At 52.5% G+C, this 26,944-nt stretch overlaps 1 protein-coding gene across 1 annotated transcript; it reads left to right on the top strand.

Moving 5' to 3' along the window:
• Window positions 1-1,862: 1,862 nt before the first annotated feature.
• On the top strand, window positions 1,863-26,688 carry SLC13A2 (solute carrier family 13 member 2; the record flags this gene model as incomplete). The annotated part of the gene is made up of 12 exons (XM_081108941.1): window positions 1,863-1,964; window positions 19,009-19,137; window positions 19,888-20,024; window positions 20,133-20,338; window positions 20,897-21,077; window positions 21,188-21,307; window positions 23,017-23,235; window positions 23,468-23,556; window positions 23,844-23,965; window positions 25,108-25,269; window positions 25,882-26,019; window positions 26,530-26,688. 12 exons carry the CDS (start codon window positions 1,863-1,865, stop codon window positions 26,686-26,688), a joined length of 1,764 nt encoding a protein of 587 aa, XP_080965067.1.
• Between the last annotated feature and the right edge of the window lie 256 nt (window positions 26,689-26,944).

Genomic DNA, 26,944 nt, shown 5'->3' with positions numbered 1-26,944 from the left:
CCAGGTTTGTAGCTGAGGAGCTATAGCTTGTACTAGACCAGCCAGGTTTGTGTAAGTACCTCCATGATGTTCACACAATGACAAAATCGCCTAACAACACACTTCTCTGAACGCATCCCCGATGTCAAACGACGCATCGCTGTGCTTGAATTCTGGCTGTCTCTGCGTCCCGGGGCCTCAGTTTCCCAACCCATAAAATGGAATAGTAACACTGAACTCATGGTGTGGTTTTACCGAGTAAATGCCAACGGCACACTAACCACTGTGTACTAAATGCTGAACAAATGTTAACGCTATCAGCAGCATTTTAGCACTGAATGGGGTGTTAACATAAAAACCACTGAAACCTGTAAAGAACTTTTGTGAGTTTATTTGAGCCAAACTGTCGACATATGCTGGGAAGCAGAACCTCAATGAATTGAGATAACGCTCTGAGAATGGCGGGGTTACATCTGTATTTATACATTTGCAATCAAAGGAGGGACGTAGGTGGGTTACATGAAATTCATTGGTGACAGACTAAGGAGGAGGGATAAAGCAAAGCAGGGAAACCCCTGGGATTGGACAAAAAGTAAAATGATGGACACACACTTAGGTGGGTGCAGGATCAACGAACATGATAATGAAGGAATTTGTGGTCTCTGTCCTGGCACCCAGCACATTTGGTTGTGATCCAGGGGCTCCAGAAAAAGGGAAGTTATAAGTTACCCAGACATTTCAAGGGTATGTTATCATAGATGCAAAAAGATAGACAGATAGGCTCAGTTAAGGTAAAGGTTGATCTTGTCAGTGAAGATACTGGCCTAGGACATAACTGCCCGCCATAACTACTTTCAGTTAAAGTTTAATTTCAGACCATCCTTTGTGGTTACTTTAGGTCTCTGAGTTTGCAAGACCGCCATGCAGGCCTCCCCTGAGCTTGTCAGGTCAGCATGGGGCCCCTTTCGACCACAGGGGCTAAATATATAATCAGCACCAACTACTTGTTTGGTGGATGGATGGATGGATGATGAATAAATGGAGAGATTATTTCCAAAATATGAGACAATCTTTGCTGGTCTTCCATGGCAATTTAGGGAAAACCCTTAAAAACAACAACACAACCCTAACCTTTGTTGTATACCTACCACATATCAAGGCTCAACACACCATAACTTGTCTAATTTGAACCTCAGAATAGGAAGATATTACAGTAGAACAAGGAAGTGACTATTCTGAGAAGTGAAGTCAGTGGCTCAACATCACAAAGTGAGTAAGCGACAGTCAGGGCCCGTGGTTTCCTAGACACCTGGAAGGAAGAGGAAGGCTTGCTGCGGGCCTGGGTGTCCCACAGTCTTAGACTGGAAACTCCTGGAGGGCAGGGCCGCTCTAGAGGAATGCTGCCCTACCCTTGGCCCTGGATACACACAGTTCTCAGAGAACCTGGCTTTGAGGAATAGAAGGAGGAAGGAAAGGTTGGGCTGGGGAGGCAGCTCGGGGACTTGCCCTGTGGAGGCCAGCTCAGCAACCTCCCAGGCACCCTTCCTTCCCCAGCTCCTCCCAGCAGCCCTTCCCAGCCAGCACGCACAGAAGGGGTTAACTCTGGGCCTCACTCCTTGAAAGAACTTGAAGCTTTTACTCCTTGATCTCACCCTCCTCCCTTTCCTTGCAAAGTCTTCCTGATCTTTATACCTCTTGCAAGTCCCTCCTCCTTACTCTCACCCCCGGACTCCAAAAACACTCTGACTGCCAGGGTGGGTCAATGGTTAACAGTCCACGGGCTTTATATAAGCCTGCCCCAGCTGGCTACCTGCTCAGTCAGTCCTTCAGTTGCCTGGATTCCAGAGAGACGGTGGCTCCAGCAGCACTCCAGGGTCCACACCATGGCCACCTGCTGGCAGGGCCTGTGGGCCTATCGCTTCTACCTGTTTGTATACCTCCTGCCCATTATCCTGTTGCCTCTGCCCCTCCTCATCCCCACCAAGGTAAGGACTTGGGGTTCTTGGGGGCAGGAGAGGGACTGTTTGGGCCAGGGCTGGGGATCCTTAAGACCAGCATAACCTACTGACGCTCCTAGCCTGGAAGTGAAGCTATAATCTCCTGGTCCTCCCAAGGGATGAGGGTTAAAAGGTCAAAGGGGGCTTTTGCTTGGCACCCAGGAGTACGGGCCCAAGGTGAATTGCTTAGGTGCATTTGGCATCTACTCCCTTGGGAGCCAGGAAGCCAGTTCAGTAAGAGAGATGCAAGTGGAAGCAGATGGGCTTGTCTGCCTACTATGTGCCCACACTGCCCTGGACTAAGCTTAGTGGCTAATGAGCAGGATTAGCTGCTGGAGGGGATGGAAAGGGCATGGGATGAAGCTGGCCTCAGGCAGTGTGTTCCATTAAGAACATAAACAGAGAGAGAAGGTACTCACCTGTGATCCTAAGGGCTAAGTCTGCTGAGGAGGAGGGGTGGGGCCTTGCCAATGGGCATCATAGACACTCTGGGTGGAGGGGGAGGTGCCACTGCTCCCTGCCTCCCCCTACCCCAGATATTATGCACTTGGGGGGGGGGGGTGGGGGGCTCTTATAAGTAAAAGAACACAGAATTATAAACCTAAAATTAGCACAGCGCTTGGGGACAAGGGCCTAGAACTCAAGCGTCACAGTGAATCTTTCCCTCTGGCAGGTCACACAATTAAAAAGTGGCAGAGCTGGGGTGTGATCTAGATCCAAAGCCTGTGTTATCTTCTCTCTACCCACTGCCTCCTGGAGGCTGAGACAACAGCCCCAGGACTGCCCACTGAGCCACTGGCTTCCTTTTTGTCACAGATAGGGACGTTGAGGCAGGGATAGAACATCCATGATGAGAGGGAATCATTGATTGGCTGCCTCCTGCGCACCCCCTACCGGGGATCGAGCCTGCAACCCGGGCATGTGCCCTGACCAGGAATCGAACTGTGACTTCCTGGTTCATCTGTGGATGCTCAACCACTGAGCCACGGCAGCTGGGCGAGGCAGGCTTTTTATTCCTGCTGTTCCAAAGGGGTGAGAGACTGGGGATAAAAGGGCACAACCCCTGAGCCCCTGACACTTACTAAGCGACAAGGCTTGGCTGACCTTTGAGATGACCTTGGTCTCAGGCCAAAGTCAGTGGCATCTCTGTACTGGGAATCCGTCAGATGGGTTTTCAGACAGGCTGGGCCACGTGTGCGAACCCCGGGAGAGAGGACAGACAGGCACTGGGATTCTCGCTTTACCCCCAGGAAAGCACAGCCCAGAAAGATTCGGTAACTTGCCCAGGGTCACACAGGAAAGCCTGGGTCAGTGCTAGAAGCCAGGCTTCCTGGTGGGAGTGCAACGAGGCAGGAGCCTCTGCCTTCCTTGTGCTGCACTCAGCCCTGCTGCCTCCCTGTCCTAACTGTCCCAGTCCTATCTAGGGAGGCCAGCTCCTCAAGGACTTTGCTCATGTAACTACCCTTTCTCCCTCCTACCTCGAGTTCCCCTTCTCTGCCTGATCTCTCCCATTAGCATACACACGTGCTGTAATATCTCACATCTTAAAAAACAAGCAAACCTCCGGCCGGCGTGGCTCAGTGGTTGAGCGTCGACCTATGAATCAGAAGGTTGTGATTCGATTCCCGGTCAGGGCACCTACCTGGGTTGTGGACTTGATTCCTAGTGTGGGGCCTGCAGGAGGTAGCCAATCAATGCTTCTCTCTCATCATTGACGTTTCTATGTTCCCTCTCCCTTCCTCTCTGAAATCAATTTAAAAATATATTTTTAAAAGAACAAAAAACAAGCAAACCCTCGTTGGGCCCCACATCCCCTCCACATATGCCTCCCTCCACATATGTCTTCCCTCTCTCACAGAGAAGGCCTCAGAGACTGTCTGCAGGGCACAGGTCTCCCCTCAGACAGCTCCAGTCTCCAGGACTACCCACCCAGAGAGCTCTTGTCAGGGTCCCATCAGCTTCCACGGCACCAAAGCCCTGTCCATGCTCGCCCTCCTCCACCCCCCAGCAGCAGTTGTCACAGCTGGGCACCCCTCTTTGCAATGCTCTCCTCTTTTGCCTTTGGTGACACCTTCTCCTGGTTCTCCTGGCTCCCCCTCCCTATTCACATTCTCTCCCCCAGGTGATCTCTCGCTGTGTCCTGCTTTAAAAAGCGACTTCATGCTGACGATGCCCCAACCTGTAACCCCAGCCCTAACCTCGAAACTTGTGTTACCCAACCCACACTAGGCACTTGCACCTGAATATTCTCTCTTGAGCAGCACACGCTTTACACGTCCAACACAAAGCCCTCGTGCCCCATCTTTCCCACTTGGCTCATCCTGCAGTCTTACTCATCAATATAGAGTCAAACATCTACCTTGAAGCCATTCCTGGTTCCTCGCTTTCTGTCCTTGCCACATGCACCAGCAGGTCCTGTGGACTCAAAAATACTTTGAATGCGATCACTTCCCACTGCCTTCTCTGTCGTTTGGGTCACCATCGTTTCTCACCTATCCTTACCCCTCCCAAGACCATTCTTCACTCCACCGCCGGGTCTTTTCAAAACATAAGGTCATCACTACCCTGCTTACAACCGCTTACAGGCATCCCATCAAACTTAACATCCAAACCTCCTATGGCAGCCCCTAGTCCCTGGGCTCCACCCCTGCAGACCTCTTGGTCCCCATGCCCGATGCCCTACCTCCTGTCCACTCTGCGCCAGCCCCACCAGCTTTCTCTCTGCTCCTCAACTTGCTCATCTCCCTGCCTGGAATGTTCTTCTCTCAGATGCCCCCTTCTCATTCCTTAGGTTTCAGCTTAAATCCACCTCCTCAGGAAAGCCTTCTGGGACCACACCCAGTCACTCTTTATTACAAAGTGCTGTGATTTTACTTACAGGACTTTCACTGTCTGAAATGATGCATTTGCTTATTTTTTTATTTATTCTCTGACTTCCTACACTAGAATGCAGGCTTCATGAGGACAGGGACTTTGTCTTTTTCCATACAGAATCCCCAGTGCCTGGCACATACTAGGTGCTCAACAAGTAACTATCGAATGAATGAATGAATGAATGTGGACAAAGAGGGCCCTGTCCTGAATTCCTGCTGCACCCCTGCTCTCTGTGGTGAGGCCCAAGCTTACCTCCATGCCCCTGGCCTCTGGCACGGGAAGGAGTTCCACACTAGTCTCAGACTTGTGTCCATATAATAATAGTTGGTATCTTTTGAGGGGTTTTTTATATGCTAGTCATTGTGCCATTTATTTCTCAAAGCACTAATCCTTTTATTTCTCAAAATAACCTCTGAGTTACTGTGAAGTTACTACTATTAGTTCCATTTTACAGACATGCAAATTTGGGCCCAGAGTAGTAACGTGATTTGCCTAAAGTCCCAGCTAGAAAAAGGCACAGCCTGGACTGGAACCTGATATTGGGGTCTCTGAGACTGTCCAGGGATGCAGGGTGATGGCCCTGCTGTGACTCACGTCCTGAGCCATCTACCCTCATGTCCATCCAGCTGTCAGCCAAACCTTCCTCTGTTGATCAGCCTGGATGCCTGTTGAGCTCCCGCTCTGTGCTGCAGGCTACCAGAAAGGAACACAGACCTTCTGCAGTTGCTCTCAGTGTAGAGGAGCATGTGGTTACACAGAGGTACAGCCAGAGGCTGCAGGGGCTCAGAGGAGAGAGCCTTCCAACTGAGACGCGGGAGAATCAAGGCAGGTGACATTTGAACTGGGGCCTTGAAGACTGAGTGAGTTTCCAACAGTCAGGGGCATCTATAGAGGGAAGGCCAGGTGAAGGGACTGCAGGAACAAGGTGTAGGGGCTGGAACTAGTAGGTGTGTTAACAGAATAGCTACAGAATCCTTGAAATGCTCGCCATCTGGTGGTCCCCAGCAGATGGGGGACCGTGGGGCCTGAGGCCTTCTCACTACTCTCCCAACCCTACAAGCAGAGTGAAGAAGCATCATCAGTCTGCCAGAAACCTTACATCCATCCATCCATCCATTCATTCATCCATCCATCCATTCATTCATTCATCCATCCATCCATTCATTCATTCATTCATCCATCCATTCATTTACTTCCTAAGGAACACATACTGTGTGACAGGCACTGTTTAGGTTTGGGGGGTGTGGGTGGAGAGACACACAGAAAGCATACACTGTCCATGCTGTGAAAACCATGCAGCAGGCAGTGACTGTGGCTTCTGGAGGGACTGCTGTAGATGGGATGGTCCAGGAAGGCCTCCTGGGTGGTGATATTTACATTAGGACCAGAATGGCAAGGAAAAGCCAGCCAAGCACTGCTCTGGGCAAAAAGCTGTCCAGGCCGAACACATGTGCCAAGGCCTGAGGCCAGGGCTGAACTTGGAAGGTGGAGGGATAAACAGGGCTCCTGTGGGATGGGGCCTCAGTGAGGAGAAGATGGCTTAAGTTCAGGTTAGAGAGGTGGGAAGAGGTCAGCCTATGGCAGCCTTCCAAGGCTAGGGGAAGGAGTGAGAGTTTTACGCATGAAGGGTAAATATTTGCTCAGGGATCAATCAGCTAAATTCAAATAAAAAATACAAATGTGCCCTGACTGGTTTGGCTCAGTGGATAGAGCGTCGGCCTGCGGACTGAAGGGTCCCGGATTCGATTCCAGTCAAGGGCACGTGCCTTGGTTGTGGACACATCCCCAGTGGGGGGTGTGCGGGAGGCAGCTGATCGATGTTTCTCTCTCGTCGATGTTTCTAACTCTCTATCTCTCTCCTTTCCTCTCTGTAAATAATCAATAAAATATACATTTTTAAAAATACAAATGCCTCCCAGGACCCAAGGGGGCCTAGGAACAGTCTCCCAGTGGCACAGTGTCTGCCAGGACAGAGCTTAGCTAAAATCTATATTGTATTTACGGTGAGAACAATAGGTGGAATTCCTCAATCTGAATCACCTGTACTCCTAAGACCAGTATGTGTGCCCGCCCACATACACTTAGAAACCTGTGTAACTAAAATGCCCTTCCTGCAAGCTATTCCTGAACCCCAGAGATAGACTCAGGACTCAGGTAATTCACTGTGGGCATGAAGACTGTATGAGGAATTTGGACCTCACTTCTGGGACCTGCCGCTATCTTTAGAAACTTCCTGGCTCTTGGTTGAGAAGGCAGAGTCCAGGGAACAAGGCAGGGATTTGGGAGCCAGGCAGCTGTGGGTCGAAATCCACTCGGTAGCATGTACAGCCGTGTGACCTTATCCAAGCCTCTCACCCCGAAGGGCCTAGTGTCAGGATGAAATGCGATAACCTGAATGCAGAGAGCATCTGGCACTAGGACGACTCCCTGTGCCCTTGGCCTCTTGTCTGAATGTCTAGCCCCTGGAATATACAATTAGTCTCAGGCCCTGTGCAGATGCCTGACTTCTTTTCCATCGATGACTTCTTTTTTTTTTTTTTAAAACATATTTTATTGATTTTTTTACAGAGAGGAAGGGAGAGAGACAGAGAGTTAGAAACATTGATGAGAGAGAAACATCGATCAGCTGCCTCCCGCACATCTCCCACTGGGGATGTGCCCGCAACCCAGGTACATGCCCTTGACCGGAATCGAACCTGGGACCTTTCAGTCCACAGGCCGACGCTCCATCCACTGAGCCAAACCGGCTCCGGCCATCGATGACTTCTTTTGTTCAAACAAGCCACTGTGGGCCTCGGTGATTCCTATGAAACAGAAGGCGGGTGTCTCTCGTCACTCCCACCAGAAGGGTGAGGTGTGGTCCCTAAATGTGACCCCGAGCAGCACTGGGACTCTGCACAGTTGAATCTTCTGGCTTCTGGGGTACATGGGAGTAGAATTAGAAGAAGTCGGCTTCCAGGGCCAGGGGAATCCCTGGAATAGAGAGAAAAGGTTCCCCAACTTGAACTTTGTCCCCAGATTACCAAATGGTGTGCAAGCTTTTTGGCACCTGCTAAGTGAAGGCCAGGAAGAATCTGCAACTGTACAGTTTTCTGGATGTAATCCAGCAGGGAGGCGCAGGGCTGTCGTGAGGCTCAAACGCATGGAGGAGGGTGGGAACGCTTCACTCGTCATCACTCCTGCCTGCTGTTTGGCTCTTTAGTGGACATAGGCAGGCCTGGCGCCAGCTCAAACTATGAGGTCGGGACTCTCCCCACTTCTGTTTTCTCTGACCCTCAGAAACCCATTGTTTCCCTTTGGCCTCTTAGAGCAGAAGATGATGCAACAAATTCATAAACATTAAGGTGCAGGGATAGACAAGACAACCCGAATGAGATCAGGCAAAGAATAGGAAGTGAGCCAGCCACCATCACTTGCTTTTGGCAGAGTCTCAAAGGCAGGCAGGGGCTGGGGACACTTTGGGATGGAAAAGGGGAAGGCCCCAGGTGTTCCCTGATTAGAGGCATTGGCAGGGGAAAGCGGGGCGGGGGGGGGGGGGGGGTGCTGCTAACTAGAAGCAGGGCATCCTATATAATTGGTTAGGGGAGCATATTTGGCTTTCACTGGTTGGCCCTGAGTTGGAAGTCGGGGTAGAGAGTGGAGGGCAAAAATGAGGGAAGCTGGAGAAACCAAGATGGCAGCATAGGTAAACACCAGAAATTGCTGCCTCCCACAACAAATTCAAAAATACAACTAAAAGACAAAACGGACATCATCCAGAACTACAGGAAGGATGGCTGAGTGGAAATCCTACAACTAAAAGAAAAGAGAAACGCACACTGAGACTCAGAGGAGGTATGGAAGTAAAGTGCAGCAGTACGGAGGCGGACGCTGCAAGGGCTGGCAACTGAGGACACGGCTGTCTTTCTGAATCGGGAGGCAGTCACAAGCCCCTGACTGCTCTGAACTCCGGTTCCGGGTGAGTCTCTGGGGACCCAGACTCATACAGGGAGAAACTGGACTGTCTGGCAGAACTCGGAACTCGAGGGCGGCTTTCTCTCAGAGGTGCTTGCAGCGATTACCGATTACCGGGACATTGAGACTCGGGGCCCCTTAGGGCAGGGCTGAGGATCAGCCATAGCTGCTTGCTCCACCCTGTTGATTCCCTGAGACCCCACCCCACCCAGGCTGCGGCAGAGGCCTTTGCATATGAATGCCCTGGCCCTTTGCAACCTGAAAATTACCTAACAAATTGCAGCTGGGCCAGACAGACCCAGAACTTCCAAGAGAAGGCCCAAGGCCCCACAGCAGCTTGCATTGCTTCACAGTTGGGCCTCATTTGGGCACCTCCAAACCCCAAACAAGGAAGGGGAATCTGCATATCTCTTCGTAGCTCCTGCTGGGTAGCCTCAGGTAGAGGCTAAATTAGCACCTCCTTAGATCCAAGAGCCAGTGTACCCAGTGGTCAGAGTGGGAACATCCAGATTACAACTCCTCAGATCCATAAGGGACACACTCAGGGGGCAGACTCAGTGAGCACCAAAGCCCCAGTGAAGCAAGTGTTGCCCCAAAAGGGTGTCTTCAGCACAGAAGTTCTCCCACTGTAGACACAGCTGATTCTCACAGCCAATTGGCCTGGAGGTCAATTCCTCTCAGTGATAACTACAACAATCAAGGCTTAACTACAACAAAATTGTGTACAAAGCCCACAAAGGGGTGCACCGAGAGTGTCCACCTCAGGTAATTGGGAAGGCTGAGCCACTGGGCCCTACAGGACACCTAGCACACAAAGCCACTCTACCAACACAGGAAAGCATAAAAAATGTGGAGACAAAGAAACAGGTCACAAATGACAGAAATGGAGGAAAGCAAACGACTGGATATAGAGTTCAAAACCACGGTTATAAGGTTTTTCAAGAATTTTCTAGAAACCACCAATAAATTTAGTGAGACCCTGGAGGATATGAAAAAAGACCAACTAGAAATTAAGCATACACTGACTGAAATAAAGAATAATATACAGAGATCCAACAGCAGACAAGAGGATTGCAAGAATCAAGTCAAAGATTTGAAATACAAAGAAGCAAAAAATACTCAACCAGAAAAGCAAAAAAAAAAAAGAATCCAAAAATATGAAGATAGTGTAAGGAGCCTCTGGGACAACTTCAAGTGCACCAACATCCGAATTATAGGGGTGCCAGAAGAAGAGAGAGCACAAGATATTGAAAACCTATTTGAAGAAATAATGACAGAAAACTTCCCCTACCTGATGAAAGAAATAGACTTACAAGTCTAGGAATCGCAGAGAACCCCAAACAAAAGGAATCCAAAGAGGACCACACCAAGACACATCATAATTAAAATGCCAAGAGCAAAAGACAAAGAGAGAATCTTAAAAGCAGCAAGAGAAAAACAGTCAGTTACCTATAAGAGAGTACCCATACGACTGTCAGCTGATTTCTCAACAGAAACTATGCAGGCCAGAAGGGAGTGGCAAGAAATATTCAAAGTGATGAATAGCAAGAACCTACAACCAAGATTACTTTATCCAGCAAAGCTATCATTCAGAATTGAAGGTCAGATAAAGAGCTTTACAGATAAGAAAAAGCTAAAGGAGTTCAATCACCACCAAACCAGTATTATATGAAATGCTGAAAGGTATCCTTTAAGAAGAGAAAGAAGAAGAAAAAGATAAAGATTCAAACTATGAACAACAAATACACATCTATCAACAAGTAAATCTAAAAATCTAGTGAATAAATAATCTGATGAACAGAATAAACTGGTTGATTATAATAGAATCAGGGGCATAGAAAGGGAGTGGACTGACTATTCTTGGGGGGGAAAGGGGTGTGGGGGATGCGGGAAGAGACTGGACAAAAATCGTGCACCTATGGTGAGGACAGTGGGTGGGGAGTGAGGGCGGAGAGTGGGGTGGGAACTGGGTGGAGGGGAGCTATAGGGGGGAAAAGAGGAACAACTGTAATAATCTGAACAATAAAGATTTAATTAAAAATAAATAAATAAAAATGAAAATCAAGTGAATAAAAAATCTGATGAACAGAGTAAACTGGTGAATATAATAGAACCAGGGGTATAGAAAGGGAGTGGACTGGCAATTCTTGGGGGGAAAGGGGTGTGGGGGTGCAAGAAGATAACTGGACAAAAATCATACACCTATGGATGAGGACAGAGGGAGGGGTAAGGGCAGAGGGTGGGGTGGGAACTGGGTGGAGGAGAGCTATGGGGGGGAAAAAAAGAGGAACAACTGTAATAACCTGAACAATAAAGATTTAATTTAAAAAAAAAAGTAAAAAAAAAAAAAAATGAGGGAAGCTGGTGGTCATTGAGCCAGTCCTGACTGGGGCCAGCTGCTATCGAGGCTGTGGTTCGGCTGCCTGGGCTGGTTCCTGCAGAGGTTGCAATTTTATATGTGGACTGGCCATTGTTCCCTTTGTATATCAGTCTCCCAGCAGTTTTAGGCATTTGGCATGGGCCTGTTATTCCTAGGAAGGGTACCACACACCCCTAGCCCACTCTGTACCTCCCCCCGCAAGTCTCTTCAGCCTGGCTTCTCTCGTTGTGGTCACTGTCATTCGGACGCCCAAGACAGGCCCCTGGGAGTATCCTCCTCCATTCCTCCTACCCGACTCATCAGCCACCACCCAAACCCTTTGTCTTCCACCTCCTAACATCTCTAGCGTCCATCCTCTTTCTCCACCTCCATTGCCATGACCTGCTCTGAGGCCCTGTCATCTCCCCCCTGGACCCCTAGCACTACCTCCTGTGGCCTCCCTGCCTCCAGCCTGTGTCTTCTGATCCATCTGCCACGCTTAGCAGGTGTGAACTCCTTATTTTCATGATTGATTGATTTAGTGATACATGCACATCATGCTAAATTCAAAACACACAAACAGTGAAGTGGAGAGGCCCCCTCCCACCTCTGCCCAATGCCCTTCCTGAGGGCAGTCCCGGCGACCAGCATGGTGTCTGTGCTCCAGAGCAGGGACTTCGCACCCATGGGGGTCTGTGGGCACAACTCAAGCTATCTGTGGACTTGGATGGCAAAAATGACATCTCATTGTCCATACCGCTAAAGGAAAGGTAGCATTTGCTTCTGTTATGAATGTAGACGACACACCGCAATAGTGTAAGGACAGTTTTGACTTTGCCACCAGCAAAGTAGAAATCACACATATTTTTACATCACACTAGAGCTGTTGCCAGTACCTTGAAATATTGTGTATGTTCATCCTGACTTCGCAATTGCTGTTAGCCAGTGCTGGTCTTATTAACGAGGAAAAAGTCGCATCTATCACGATCTTACCCACTTTTTCATATTTTAATCACTGTATTTCAAGATAGTTGGTTTTCTTTATAATCCTATGTGTTTTATTTATTTTTTAAATTTGTTTTTTAGAGATAGAAAGGGAGAGGGAGAGAAACACTGATCGGTTGTCTCCCGTAGGCGCCCCAACCAGGATCGAACCTACAACTTTTCGGTGCACGGGACAGCACTCAAACCAAATGAGCCACGCTGGCCAGGGCAGTATGCATTTTACTTAATGCCTTTAAAAACATGATTCTAGGATTATATATATATATATATTTGTACACATATTTTTTAGATCACATATGGTAGCATCAGTTTAATCTTTTAATAGAAACACTACCCCCACCATGTCACTCCCTCTGCTTAAAGCCCTTCAGGACCTCCCTTTTCCACCCCATCTTCTTGATAAAGTCCTTGATCCCTCCCAGGGCAGGCAAGGATCTTCCCAGGCATTATGCCCTTCCGAGAATTCATCTTGATCCTTTATGCCTCGTTCTGTTCCCTTTTTGCTTCCTTCCTCACCCCAACACCTTTCCCCCACCCACTAAACTCCTATTCATCCCTCAGTACCCCTCAGTGTCTCCTCTCTGGAAGCCTTCCTCAGCCTAGAAGGAGGGAGGCTCAGGGAAGGGGCCCCTTCTCCTACGATCTCACTCTCTGGTCTCTCCTTTGCAAGGATGCTTGGCAGGCTGCCACCCAATGCCTCGCCTCACTCCCTAGACCCAGAAGTGCTTGCTGCCAGCAGCATCCCTACTTGCCAGGGGCAGAGGGGCAGAGGGAGTGGCCTGCTCTGTGCTAGCCCATCCCCACCCCCAGGTTAACCTTCAATCACCAGGAGAAATAAGTTGTGACACCTCTGAGACTGTGGGCATATTTGCTGCTGCCCAACAGCCACAGATCGCTCTGTCCCCGTAACGGGTAAAGGCCGCAATGCCCGCATATTCCACACCTGGCCCACACCTAGGGTCCAGAGTCTGCCCTGGATTCCCTGGCACCTTCATCTTCATGCGTACCTCTTGCATTCACCCTGATTTCCCAGAAGCCCAAGAACACTTTTCTGTCCCAGCGCCAACCCTGCCACCTGCTCACTGCCATTCACAGGCCTTTACAGCGTGTAGCTGCCCGTTCACATCCCTCATCCTTATAATAGCCCAGCGAGTGGGTGTTCCTCTGGTTTGTTGATAAGGAAACCTCATAAAAGAGATACAGTGTGCAGCTGGGAATGCTCAGTGTCGTTTATCCAAAAAAAAAAAGCTGAGAGGAGTTATGTAACCTGCCCAAGGACACACAGCAGTAAAGCTGGTTTTGGGCACGCAGGTTTTCTGAACTCTGACCTGTGTTTCCCTTTGCAAAAGAAGCCAGCCGCCAGCCCTCTGAGTAGACATTTCTTTCTTTCTTTTATTTTTTTTTAAATATTTTTATTGATTTTGTACAGAGAGGAAGGGAGAAGGATAGAGAGTTGGAAACATTGATCAGCTGCCTCTTGCACACCCCCTACTGGGGTTGTGCCCGCAACCAACGTACATGCCCTTGACTGGAATCGAACCTGGGACCCTTCAGTCTGCAGGCTGATGCTCTATCCACTGAGCCAAACCAGTTAGGGCTGAGTAGACATTTCTTGACAGTAATCAAGAAGTTCGTGAAACTAAACGTTCAGCGGGAAACTCTGAAGGGGTACAAACGGCTTTGAGGTCAGGGTGTGTATGCTGGGCGGGAGGGTTTATTTCTTCTGTCCCCTGTTGGCTTTGCAGGGCAGCCCGATGGGCCAGCTCACACTCAGACTCCCCGAGGGCCAGGGCTGGGCCTGACTCATGTCTGTACCTCTAGCGTCCAACACTCATTCATTCGGAGTGTCAACTCCAACTGGATGCCAGACACCCTCCTGGGGGAGCAGAAGCAGATGTGGACGCTGCTCCCTGGAGAGTATGATCTGAGGACAAAGATTGACAGTAATCCAGAAATTCATGAAACTAAATGTTTCATTACAGACGGTGATGAGTGCTAGGCAGAGGACGTACAGGGGCTTAGGGTGTAAAAATATGGTGACTATACCCCAGCCTGGAAGCCATAGAGGCTTCCCGCAAAAGAAATATTTGAGATTTCAACACCGAGTAGACATCAGCTGGGCAAAGATGGGCGGGAAGAGCAGAAAGTATGTGCCAAGGCCCTGTGGCTACAGGGAGAGTGAAGCATTTGAGGAGCTGGGAGAGGGCCAGTGTGGCTGCAGCAGGAAGAACAAGGAGGAGAGGCAGAACTTCTCCTCAGGGCAGCAGGAAACCCTGAAGGGATGTGAGCTGCTTCGAGGTGAGCGTGTGCATGTTGGGTGGGAGGTTGACAGTGGATTAAACAGATTTGCGCCTCGAGATCACTCTGACCACAGCAGGAGAAGATGTCAAGGGCCAGAGGGGAAACTAGGGGGTGAACAGGAGGCTACTGCTGGGATCCTGGTGAGGCTTGGACCAGGCTGGTGGCCCAGAGCTGGAGAAGAGTAAAGGGGAGCATCCGAGGCATTGACCCAGCAGGATTGGAGGCCTAGGGGGGCTGGTGTTTATTGAATGAGTGTCTGATGAACAGGTTTGATCCCTACGTTCTCACTTCTAAGGTGTGGATAGTGACCTTGACATAGGACACACGTGGGACCCAGGGAAAAGGATCCCCAGGGCACTCTCCTCGGTGGGTACCCAAGGGGCTGGCACCTGGCTCAGCACACAAACAGCTCCCTGACCTCAAACCCAAGTGCTCCAAGGTTCAACCAGTAAACGTCCACAAGGTAGTGCTGGACTCCCTGAGTCTCAGTTTCCTCACTTCTCAATGAGTAACGAGAACCACTGCCTCATGGAGATGTGAGAGTGACATGAGCCCTAGCTGGTTTGGCTCAGTGGATAGAGCGTCGGCCTCTGGACTGAAGGGTCCCAGGTTCTATTCTAGTCAAGGACACATGCCCGGGTTGCAGGCTCGATCCCCAGTAGAGGGTGTGCAGGAGGCAGCCAATCAATGGTTCTCTCTCATCATTGATGTTTCTATCTCTCTCCCTCTCCCTTCCTCTCTGAAATCAATAAAAATATTTTTTTTTAAATGAAATTAGAGCCGAGACCGGTTTGGCTCAGTGGATAGAGCGTCGGCCTGCGGACTGAGGGGTCCCGGGTTCGATTCCGGTCAAGGGCATGTACCTGGGTTGCGGGCATATCCCCAGTGGGGGATGTGCAGGAGGCAGCTGGTCGATGTTTCTCTCCCATCGATGTTTCTAACTCTCTATCTCTCTCCCTTCCTCTCTGTAAAAAATCAATAAAATATATTTTAAAAAAATAAAATAAAATAAAAATGAAATTAGAGAAAATGTATGTAAAGCACCCCCTGTGCTCTGCAGGACACTGTAACCTCCACTCTAGCTCGCCTCCACCTCACCTCTGCATTGCTGGGACTTGCAGAAACCCCTGCGCCCTCTGACATAAGGGTGGTCCTGGAAGTTTAGAGAACTCCCAAGGTGATTCAGTGAGACCACAGGGGTTAGTACGAGGTAATTATTTTCTTTCTCTCTCCTTGGGGATTCTAACCCATTTCTGAGCCATGACTGCCTTTGGTTGTCTGGAGACAACTGTGGGCCCTTCTCAGAAGATTGCTCTGAAATGCACAAAATAAAAATGCGCAGGGTTACAAAGGAAAGCAATGCTTTTGAAATCCAGTTATCACAATATGAAAATAATTCATTGCAATTCAGAAATTTAGGTGCTTCTTCATGAATGCATGGAGTAAGACCTAGTGTTGGTGTCATAAGTACCATAATTTCAAAGTAGTGATGGATGTCAACGCCACTTTGAGATAACTGTGGCAACTGATTTGTGTGGGTATCTGTAGCTAACAGCCACAGTCAAACATCTGGGACGAAATCACCGATCGCGCCTTTCACAGTTGTATAGTTTTGTTGCCTAAGTTCACAAACTCAGTTAGATGTTAGCAGAAAAGTGAAATTGTTTTCTGATTGGACTTGACGGATTTTTGGAATTGCACGCCCCAGTGGAGAACCCCATGAACCAGGAGGGACAGGTCAGCAAGTCCTGAGGCAACAGCTGGACAGACTCCCCAGGAAGGTAGGAGGGGGACCCGGAGCCACAGCCCCCTGGCCAAGGAAGGCTCCTGGATGGAACTGTGAAACCAGTTTTGGGTTTTGGTCCAGAGACAGATAGACAGACATGGAGAGGGACACAGAGATGTTGTAATGGGGTTAGGGAGCCATAGATTGAACACACCGGAGCTCACAGGGGCTGGTTTGACTATGAACAGCTCCCTTTGAAGCGCAGAAATGGGTTCTCAGAAGTGAGGGAACTTGCCCAGAGCCAGGCAACAGGAAACGGCAGGTCCCACCGTACATAGGGCCCGATGCACCCCAGTGGCCACAGCAAGCCTGAAGCTGGGGTCACCCCTCAAATGCAAGGAATCAAGGGTAGAAGGTAAAAGCTGGGGCTCAAGAACCAGATGGCCTGGCTTCTCCACTTACTTGTGTGACTTTGAGACATTTACTTAATGTATTTGTGCATGTGTTTGTTATCTGTGAAATGGGAACAATAGCCATTACCTCACAGAGCAACTAAATGCGCTTAAAAAACATCGCAAGCGCCCTAGCTGGTTTGGCTCAGTGGATAGAGCTGCGGCTTGTGGACTGAAGGGTCCCGGGTGGGTTCGATTCTGGTCAAGGGCATGTACCGCGGTTGCAGGCCTCTCCCCGGCCCTGGTCAGACGTGTGCGGGAGGCAGCCAATTGATGTGTCTCTCTCACATCGATGCTTCTGTCTCTCCCTCTCCATACTATTAGTTTCTCTCTCTCTCTCTAAAAAATCAAAGGATTAGCAACAACACACCTGAAGCACAGCACAGTGTTTGGCACAAAGTAGTCCTCTGCGTTCTTCTGCTGTCGCGATTAGCAGAGCTTTCTTCTGATTCGGCAGTGATGGTCCGCCCCAGCCCCCCTCCTTGGGGTCGCCAGGGACCAGAGGGGCTGGCCTGCCCTTAGCCCCAGGGGAGGATGAGTAACTGGCCAGGACAATCTTTGCAGATGAAAAAATGGTCGAGAAAACTGCAGCTTCAGCAGAATCAGCCTCCTGCTGGGGGAGGAGCGGGTCTCTGGTCAAGGGTCAAGGTGGCCCCACCCCTGGAGCCCAGGAGTCCTTGTCTGGGGTAAGGAGGGGTGGGGGCGGTTTATTGGAAAGAAACCGAGCCTGGCATCAGACCGACAGGCGTGGCTCTCCAGCAGGGCCGAGTGTGGTACCTCTCCGGGAGCGCCAAGTATGTAGACGATGGGAGAACTCTTGGAGCTACACAGTCCGGGCACCTGGCCTGGGTCCCGTGCTGCCTCTGCCACTCCCTGGCTCTGCGCCCTGAGCAAGCCACTTGCCCTCTCAAGCTCATCTCTAACGGGGACCACCACACCCACCCTAACGGCTGTTTGAGTTTATGCAACAACATAAAACAACCAGCTCCTAAAAACTGCTCCATACATCGCAGCTTCTTCTTCCTCCCGGCGCCCACCACACGCCCAAGCTTCAGGGTACTAGGGCATGAGGTACAAAGGGGTGAGCGCAGCCTGTAGCAGGTGGAGAAAACATGAGGGCAGGGCAACTGAGACAGGAAAGAGAGGAGAGGCCCCCTAGCCCCAGCATACACTCCCTTCCCTTTGGCAAACAAAGAATTGGCAGGTGCCCCTGAGGAGGCTGGGATGTGGGCACCGTTCTCTGCACCCCGCTTCCGCAGGCTTCCTTCTGGCTAATGATTCCCCCGCCTTCCCTGCCAGCCCTGCAAAGGGGCTCTGTCAATGAGTGTGTGTGTGTTGCGGAGGGGGGAGGTGCGGGGGGGATGGCTCTGATATTAGGGGTTGACTGACTTCCATTCTTGCTCCAGGCCTGAGGCCAGGCCTCTCTAGACTTGGAGGCCTTGTCACAGAAAGGAGAGCCTCTGGTACCCAAAGAGTCACTCTTATGACTCAGGGTTTACCCCACAATTCCCTGCACAAAGCAGGGATAGGAGGACCTCTCATATGTTCTATAAAACGTGAATGGCGTCTCCTAGAGCTGTGCAGTGCAGTGATCATGCCAGGATAGCTAGGAAGGAAACGCTCAGCCATTCCCCAAACTCTCCAATGATTCGTTTATTCAGAATAGATTTGCTCACCCTAGCCAGTTTGGCTCAGTGGATAGAGCATCACTCTGCAGAGCAAAGGGTCCTGGGCTCGATTCTGGTCAAATGCACGTACCTTGATTGCAGGCTCCTCCCTGGCCTGGGGCCCAGGTCAGGGCTTGTGCAGGAAGCAACCAATCGATGTGTTTCTCTCACATTGGTGTTTCTCTCTGTCTTTCCCTCTCTCTCCCACTCTCCCTAAAACTCTCCTTGGGTGAGGATTAACCAAACAAACAAACAGAAACAAGAGTAGATTTGCTCTTAAGTCTGCTGGGTCTTGAGCTCCAAGGATCCGAATGCAATGGGAACAAATGCTAATTAAATCATCATACAAACAAATACGTTCTCCCAGGCTCTGATAAAGCCTGGGTACCACTGTCCAGGCACCAGGCTGGCAGCCCCTATCTCATCTAGGGATCCTCCCCTGAGCCTCCACAGTCCCCTGGGCTGGGTGGGGCCTCTCCAGCCCCTCCCCAAGGTCAAAGTGATGAGTGCCTTGCTTTGGTTTCTATTTCCATTTTGAAATGGGACTTTGGGCTCAAAAATCAGTGACTGTGGGTTTCACGGGCTCTCTCTACACCCTTACAAATGGCCTGTCTTCTCCGGGGGCAGGAGGTGACAACTTTGGGATCCAGGCCTGCCCCCTTCAAAAACTCTGCCCCTCTCCTCCCACCCACAGGAAGCCTACTGTGCCTACGCCATCATCATCATGGCGCTCTTCTGGTGTTTCGAGGCCCTGCCCCTGGCTGTCACCGCCCTCTTCCCCCTCATCCTGTTCCCCATGATGGGCATCATGGATGCCGAGGAGGTAAGCCTCCCCCGTCCACAGGAAGAAGGGTTCCGGGGGAGGGAGGGGTGTACTCTAGGATGCTCCCGGCCCAGGAGGCCTCACCATAGGCAGGGCCCACAGCAGAGGCACCCCGTCTCTGCTCTGCAGGTCAGAGAGCACTGAGGGAGGAGTCAGCTAGAAGGCAAGGGGGAGGACATTCTAGAAGTGCCAAGTGTGGGGCTGGTGTTGAGAGTTAATTCAAAGGGGGAGTGATGAGGCTTAAGCCAGGGAGGTGGAAAGGCCTGGTGACAGAGGGGCCTTGGAGTCCAGCTGAAGAGCTTGATTCCTCTCGTTCAGTGGCCCTTAAACTTGAGTGCCCTTAAACTGGAGGGCTGGTGAAAACATAGGGCCCACCCAAGAGTTTCTGATTCAATAGATCTGGGGCAGGGCCTAAGCATTTCATTTCTAGCAAGTTCCAAGAACCACTGCTCTAGTTTCTAGAAGCGACGCTAAATTATCATCTCCCGGTCCATGGCTGTAAACACGAGTGGGATCAGGCTGGATTATCTGCCTCCCAGTCACTCCCGAGGGGAGAATGAAGGAGTCTGGCAGGAAGAGAGGAACCTGGTTAATATTAAATAACTCGGAATCCAAAGACCATTTCCATTTGGTTCCAAGAGCCCAGGAACCAACTTCTGTTTGTGGGGATGTCAGTGACTGCACCCCGGAAGCCCAGGGGCACAGGAGACCCCAGGGTCTTCCTGCCTCTCAGCTGTCCCTGCCTACCAGGTCTGCATCGAGTACTTTAACGACACCAACATCCTGTTCATCGGGGGGCTGCTGGTGGCCATTGCTGTGGAGCATTGGAATCTGCACAAGCGCATCGCCCTCCGCGTGCTCCTCATCATCGGGGTGCGGCCTGCTCTGTGAGTTCCCACAAACCAGGGCAGGAGAAACCAAGGCCAGTGGCCTTCTGGGCACCCAATCCCTGCTGGGGCCCTGGAGCACGAGTGTGTCTGTCTGTCCGTTCCTAGGCTGATGCTGGGCTTCATGATGGTCACAGCCTTCCTGTCCATGTGGATCAGCAACACGGCCACCACGGCCATGATGGTGCCCATCGCACACGCTGTCCTGGAGCAGCTGCACAAGGCGCCCGCGGACAAGGACGCCGAGAAGGGCAGTGACAACCAAACCTTCGAACTCCAGGAAACAAGCCCCCAGAAGGAAGCGACCACACTTGGTGAGAACGAGGAGGCTGCACCTTGCTCCAACCCTTCCACTCTTGGGGGGAGGGGGGGCACGCAGGGGGGTCTGAGGGACATCCCTTCCCAGGGCTGGTCGTCTTGGGTCTTTTAGGGAAAGAGGGAGGCAAGAAGCGCTGTGGACAACTCCTCCTGGTTTTCCTGGGATTCTCCCATGTGCTGGGAACCCCCCACCAGTCCTGGGAAAACCAAGATTCCAGGTCACCCTGCAAGCAGAGAGCTGGAGCCTGGGTGGGCCACGAGGGGTTCAGGGTCCATTCTTCCTGTGTGGCTTTGATGATCCTGTGCCCTTTTCTATGCCTCAGTTTCCCGAGAGAGAGAGAGAGGTTGGGCCAGATGGTGTCTGAGGTCATCCTAACCTGAGACTCCGGGGGTGCTGAGCACTTGCAGGCCTAGAGACGGCCTCTGCTCCCAGGAATGGGGGCTGCTCACTGACTAGGCACCCCGTCTGCACCCCAGGGACCGGGGCGCTCCAGCCATGATCTCCGGAGCTGCCCTGCACCCCCTCTCCAACCTGAGCTCTCCCTTGTTCCCAGATAACGGGCAGGTCCACCCTGTCCCACCTGGTCCTTTGGAGCCAAAGGCACAGAGGACCCAGGAACAGCTCCGCTTTTCCCAGGGCATGAGCCTGTGCGTGTGCTACTCGGCCAGCATCGGGGGCATCGCCACACTGACTGGTACCACACCCAACCTGGTGCTGCAAGCCCAGGTCAACATGTGAGTGACTGACAGATGGGGCGTCTGCACTCTCACTGGGGGGGGAGGCGGGGGATGGGGCCTGGTGGTCGCCAGGCAACGTCACTCAGCAACCTGCCTCCCCCCTTCAGTATCTCCAAAAATGCCAATGTGGTGAATTTTGCCTCCTGGTTCGGTTTTGCCTTCCCCGCCATGATCATCTTGCTGCTGCTTGCCTGGGTGTGGCTTCAGTTCCTCTTCCTGGGGTTCAAGTAAGTGGCAGAATGGGTGAGAGAGGCCCAAGCCCCTGCCCTTATCCCCTGGGTACCCAGATCGCCATTGTGGAAATGACAAAATCACCACCCCAGTGAAAAGGCCTCTCCCTCCCAAGGCCCCTCCGTGCACTTTGCAGCCCCCCTCCCCCATGTGAGGTAATTACTGGACCAAGAGTATTATTATCATTTAGCAGATGAGCAAACTGAGGTTTGAGGTAAGAGGTGCACAACTAGGTTTGTCAGTGCGGGGACAGAAAACCAGGTCTGACGCCCAGGCCAGGTCCCATTCCACAACAACACTCCACAGTCCTTTGGCAAGTGCTTGAGGAGAACGCACTGGGAATGTGTTGCACCCCAACTGGATTCCTAGCCCTGTGCTAGGCACTGGAGATACTAACAGACATAAGGCACAGTCCCTGTCCTTGGAGCTCACCCTCTGATGGGTGATGGTATGGGGGGGCCGTGACATAGGGAAGCCCAGGTGCAGTGGGAGCACAGCCCAGGTGAGTGGGGGTTCCAGAGGCCCCCGGAGGAGATGATGCCAGAGCTGAATCTTGTAAAACTAGAAGTCAGCCAGGTAGAGAATGGGGTAAAGGCATCCCAGGCACCTTGTCCCAAAGCACAGAGGCAAGAAAGAACATGAAACGTTTGGGAGAACTCTAGTTCCCTGTGGTTGAAACCTAAAGAACAAAAAAGGAATATCTGGAGATGAAATTAGAGAATAAGCGAGGGTAGGATTTTGGATGATTTTGTGTGCCATATAGTTAGGACCTTGCCCTTGAGGCCGAGTAGTAAATAGTTTTTATTCTTACTAACAACCCTCCGTTACTTGTAGTCATTAGAGTTCTGAGCTGAAAACCACGTGCGACCTTGCTAGGGCTCAGTAGGAAGAGTCTGTGATGGATTGGTCATGCCTGCCATGAGTACAGGATAAGAGTGGTGATATGAGTGGTACTGTGGTGTGAGTTATTTGCCCTTCCTGCCCAGGCAGTGGGGAGCCACTGGAAGTTTTTAAGCCTGGTTGCTATACTTTGGAAAAATCACGTGGGCGTGTGTGAGGAGGATGGATTGAGGTTGGGGGCTGGTACAGGCAAGATGGTAGTCGAAGAGACCAGTACAGTGCCAGGCACCAGGGGGGATTCAAAGATGTGCGAAGCATGGTCCTTGCCCTTGAAGAAGTCATCATCCAACAGGGGAATTGGGATTTGCCCAAGTGAAAAGTGAACATGAGGTAAGTAAGCGGCCTACAGAAATGGGCTAAAGCCCTTTGTGCGTCTGGGGACGATCAGGGTGGGGCTCAGGCTGGCAGAGGATGCCCAGAAACTGGTCGGAGAGGGAGGGGAGGATTTCCTGAAAAGCTGCTGGAGGAGGGGAGCAGTGAGTCAGAGCCAGAAGGAGGCATGGGGTCCTCCTCACTCTGGGCAAGGGAGGGCGTGGCTCAAGAGACGCCTTGGAGGGATCGGGGTCAGTGGGGCAAATGGAGCAGGGCCAAGCATGGGGGCCCCCAACCCCAACCTGTCTCTTCCTCAGGACCCCCTCCCCCCAAGTCTTCTGCTCTTCTTCCAGAAACGGGTGGAGTCAGGGCCTTAGTGTAACACCTCTGCGGTGGTCTCTGCAGCCTCAGCCTTTCCATCACTCAGAGGCCCCTGTTCCCTGGCCGGCCTGGTGCAAGGCCCTCAGGAGCCGCCCTGCCCCTCTCCCTGCAGCTTCCGGAAGAACTTCGGCATGGGCGAAGAGGCACGAGGTCAACAGCAGGCAGCCGTCCGAGTCATCCAAACGGAGCACAGGCGGCTGGGCCCCATGACCTTCGCCGAAATGGCTGTCACCTTCCTCTTTGTCCTCCTGGTCATCCTCTGGTTCACCCGGGAGCCAGGCTTCTTCCCTGGTTGGGGCAACCTGGCTTTTTCCAATAACCAGGGAGAAAGGTGAGCATCCCGGGGGGAGGGGATACTGCAGGGGCTCCCCTAGCTAAAGGAGGAGGGGAGGGAGCAGGGCCCCAAGAGCAGAACAGAAGGTAACACTGGAGGGTGGGGGAGGGGACCCTTGCCAGAAGGGGTTGGCCGGTTGGTGGGTGGGACTCCTCTCCACCACCTCCTCCACCCTGCATCCCTGAGCAGCCCCGAGCCGCTAAGCCTGCCCTCCCTGCCCCACCTGTAGCATTGTGTCGGACGGGACAGTGGCCATCTTCATGGGCATAATAATGTTCATCGTGCCTTCCAAGATCCCAGGGCTGACTCCGAATCCACGTAAGCACCTGGGCTGGGGCAGGGAAGGGCCTCCGGGCAGCCCCTGCCTTCCGGGGTAACAAGTGCCTCTTAGACCATATTTGGCAGGATTAGACAAAGCCCTGAGAGGTTGGTGTGACTTACCAAGGACACGGGGAGTCAGGGACAAAGTTGGGATATTGCAAACCTGGGGTCCTCCTCCCGCACGCATTAAGCTCTGATAGGAACCCATACAGGAGGCCCCAAGTGGAAGAGAGGGAAGGGCCTGTTGACTCTCGCTAACCCATCCTCTTCTGCCTGGGGAGTAGAAAAACCCGGGAAGCTGAAGGCCCCGCCTGCCCTCCTCAACTGGAAGACAGTGAATGAGAAAATGCCCTGGAATATCGTTTTCCTGCTGGGTGGTGGCTTTGCCCTGGCCAAGGGCAGTGCGGTGAGAAACCCCTGCCCTTTCCCCAGCCTGTTTCAGGGAGACCCTGTGGCAGGGAAAGAGGGGCCATGCTTCAGTCCCTCAGAGGGGAGACTGGAGCCCTGCTTCGGCGCCCCCTGGTGGCCACGTCGTTAGCGTGTCATCTGAGAGGCGGAAGAAACACGCCAGAGGTCTTTCCCCAGCTGGGTTCTCAAAGCCAAAGGGGAGGCAGATTTCTCTGGTGGGCAGGGACTGTTCTCCACGACACCCCACCCCCACCCCCCCACCCCCACCCCCCTATACACACTCCACCCCCTCACCCCTTCCAGACAGAGAATACACTGTAATGTCTTTAGCGCCTGAGAGTAGTTGGCTTCGGGTTGACAGGGTTAGCGGGCTATAGCCACCAGGGGGCGCTGTAGTCACACCCAGCCAGGCTCTGGAGACAAGGGCATCACTCTCAGAGCCTCCATCCGAGAGGGAAATCCCTGAACTTGCACACCTGGGCCTCTGTTCCCACTAAGCTCATTCGCTGCAAAGACAGGAGGCAGCTTCCCTGGGTCAGGGATGGGTGCTGGGGACTCCCAAGTCCAAGGTTAGTTCACCCATCAAGCGTTCACCAACTGTGCCAAGCTCTGTGCTGGGTGCTGGGTGCTGGGTGCTGGGTGCTGGGTGCTGGGTAGGCAGCATTGGCTCACAATCTAGCATTACAGTGGGCAGGACAAGACCTCGGAGCTCTTCTGACCCTGTGGACAGTCCCCACGCGCCTGTCAGCCTCCTCCCAGCCTCTGACCCTTCCCCACTCTCCCTCCTCGAGCTGCTGCGTGAGCCCTGGGCTAGAGAGGGCAGAGAGAGGGCGAAGGCTGGCCAGAGACCTCCTGAGAGAGGTCGGGAGAAGTCTTGACTCCCACCAAGCCCCAGGTTTCCCAAGGGCCCTTTGGCCCCTTCCTTAGCTCCTCATGTGACCCTTCTCCCCACACCCAACTGTTCTTCAAGAGCAGGAGAGGGGGCCCTTGGTTCTGGCTGGTTCTTCCCTCCCAAGCTGCTCTTGATTTGGAAGAACCTAGAGAGGTGTGGACAGGAAGGTGACTCTCCCAGAGCCTCAGCAGGGGACTCCGGGACCCCAGGCAGCCACCCCCTCACATACCAGCCTCTTCTGCCCACAGGAATCAGGCCTGTCTGCGTGGCTGGGGGACAAGCTGACCCCACTGCAGAGCGTGCCGCCTCCTGCCATTGTCTGTATCCTCTGCCTCCTGGTTGCCATCTTCACTGAGTGCACCAGCAACGTGGCCACCACCACACTCTTCCTGCCCATCCTGGCCTCCATGGTGAGTTGGCCCAGCAGACACGCCTCCTCCAGGCATCCCTCCTGTCCACCCCGACTCAGGGGCCCCTCCCGTGGGTCACAGTGACCTGTCTGCGCCTCCTCTCATTGCTGGGAGGGGACCACGCTTCCCGGGGCTCTCCAGCTACCTTGGGCCCCAAAGGCCCCAGGCCCCTGACTCATCCCATCCCTGGTGACGTCACCCCTTGAGTATCTTGATGGGGCTCACTGGTGGCCTCCCCCACCTCCACACCCTAGCCCCTGTTCTGGTCATTCCTGAGGTGATGGGATAAAATTGCTCCCCGGAGCGTCCCCAGCCCCTTCCCACAGCCTTTGATGACACCCAGGGCCCCTTTGAGATCCGTTTTATGGGCCCCTCCCCTCACCACACCCCACAGGGCAGGGCCACACAGTCATTCCCTCCAGAGAGGTCAAGGGGCCCTTCCCAGGTCACCCAGTACCTTCTGGCAGAAGTGGTGGGTTCATGCCCAGAGTATGTATTGGGGGGGGGGGGGGAGTTGTCCCTCAAAGGGGGGAAGCAGGAGTATTGGGAGCCACACCTTTCCCTCTGGGATGGGTACTGCCATCAACTCTGCCCACTGTCCTCCCCTTCCAGGCTAAGGCCATCTGCCTCAACCCTCTCTATGTCATGCTCCCTTGCACTCTGGCCGCCTCCCTGGCCTTCATGCTGCCTGTGGCCACCCCGCCCAATGCCATCGCCTTCTCCTTTGGAGGAATCAAAGTGTCTGATATGGTGAGTGGCAGGGCCCCAATGTCTCAGCACCGCCTTCTGCTCCGTCTTCCCATCTCGGTGGACTACAAAGTAGCAAGAAGCCCCTGAGACTCTCAGCTGAGCATGGACCTTGTCTGGGGTCGGGGGCGCAGGGAGGTTGGCATATGACCCCCAGTTTGAGCATCTTTAGGCCCTGCCAGGCCCAAGCCATGTGAGAGGATGAGAAAGGGGTGAGGAATTTAGGGAAGATTCCAAGGTGCCAAGCAGCCACTCGCGGGGAGATGGACTCAGAGGGAACCAGGCCCAAGATCAGGGAAGCTCTTGGAGGAGCTTCCCTTTCCCCTCTTAGCCCTGGGAGTAAAGCCAGAGGCCAGGACACTGCCTGGAGCTGCAGGTTAGATGCAAGGGAGGACTTCCCAAGGGCGAGTTTTGCTAGTGACAGCTTCTGGGCACCTGTGGACACCGAAGGGGTGGGTGCTGGCCCAGCTCAGCAGCTGCCCTGCTCACTCACACTGATTCTCTGCAAACCAGGTCCGGGCGGGATTCCTGCTCAACATCTTGGGCGTGCTGGTCATCATGCTGGCCATCAACACCTGGAGCATCCCCATCTTCGACCTGAACACCTTCCCCTCCTGGGCCTTAACCAACGCAACCCACTGCCTGGCGAACGCCACCGCGCCTGGCCCCTAGACCGGGGTACAGTCTGGCAAGACCAGGAAGATCCAAGCCGTTCCTACTCCTCTAAGTCGGAGGAGACACCCAGGCTCCACGCCGGACAATGAGACAAGGGCACATGTGTGCATTGCCTCCTGTGTATCTGAGGAATGTGTGTGTGCACTCAGTCCTGTGTCTGAAGAAAATGTGTAGATAGTATGTACGTGTCTGTGTGAGGAGGGTGTGTTACGTGAGGATGTCGGGGGGGGGGGGGGGAGGTTGTGTGTGTGCA

This window comes from Myotis nattereri (genome assembly GCF_964212035.1).
Source record: "Myotis nattereri genome assembly, chromosome: 16".
Lineage (NCBI taxonomy): Eukaryota > Metazoa > Chordata > Mammalia > Chiroptera > Vespertilionidae > Myotis > Myotis nattereri.
Note: the sequence above shows the minus strand (reverse complement) of the source record. Positions and strands in the feature narration are given on the sequence as shown.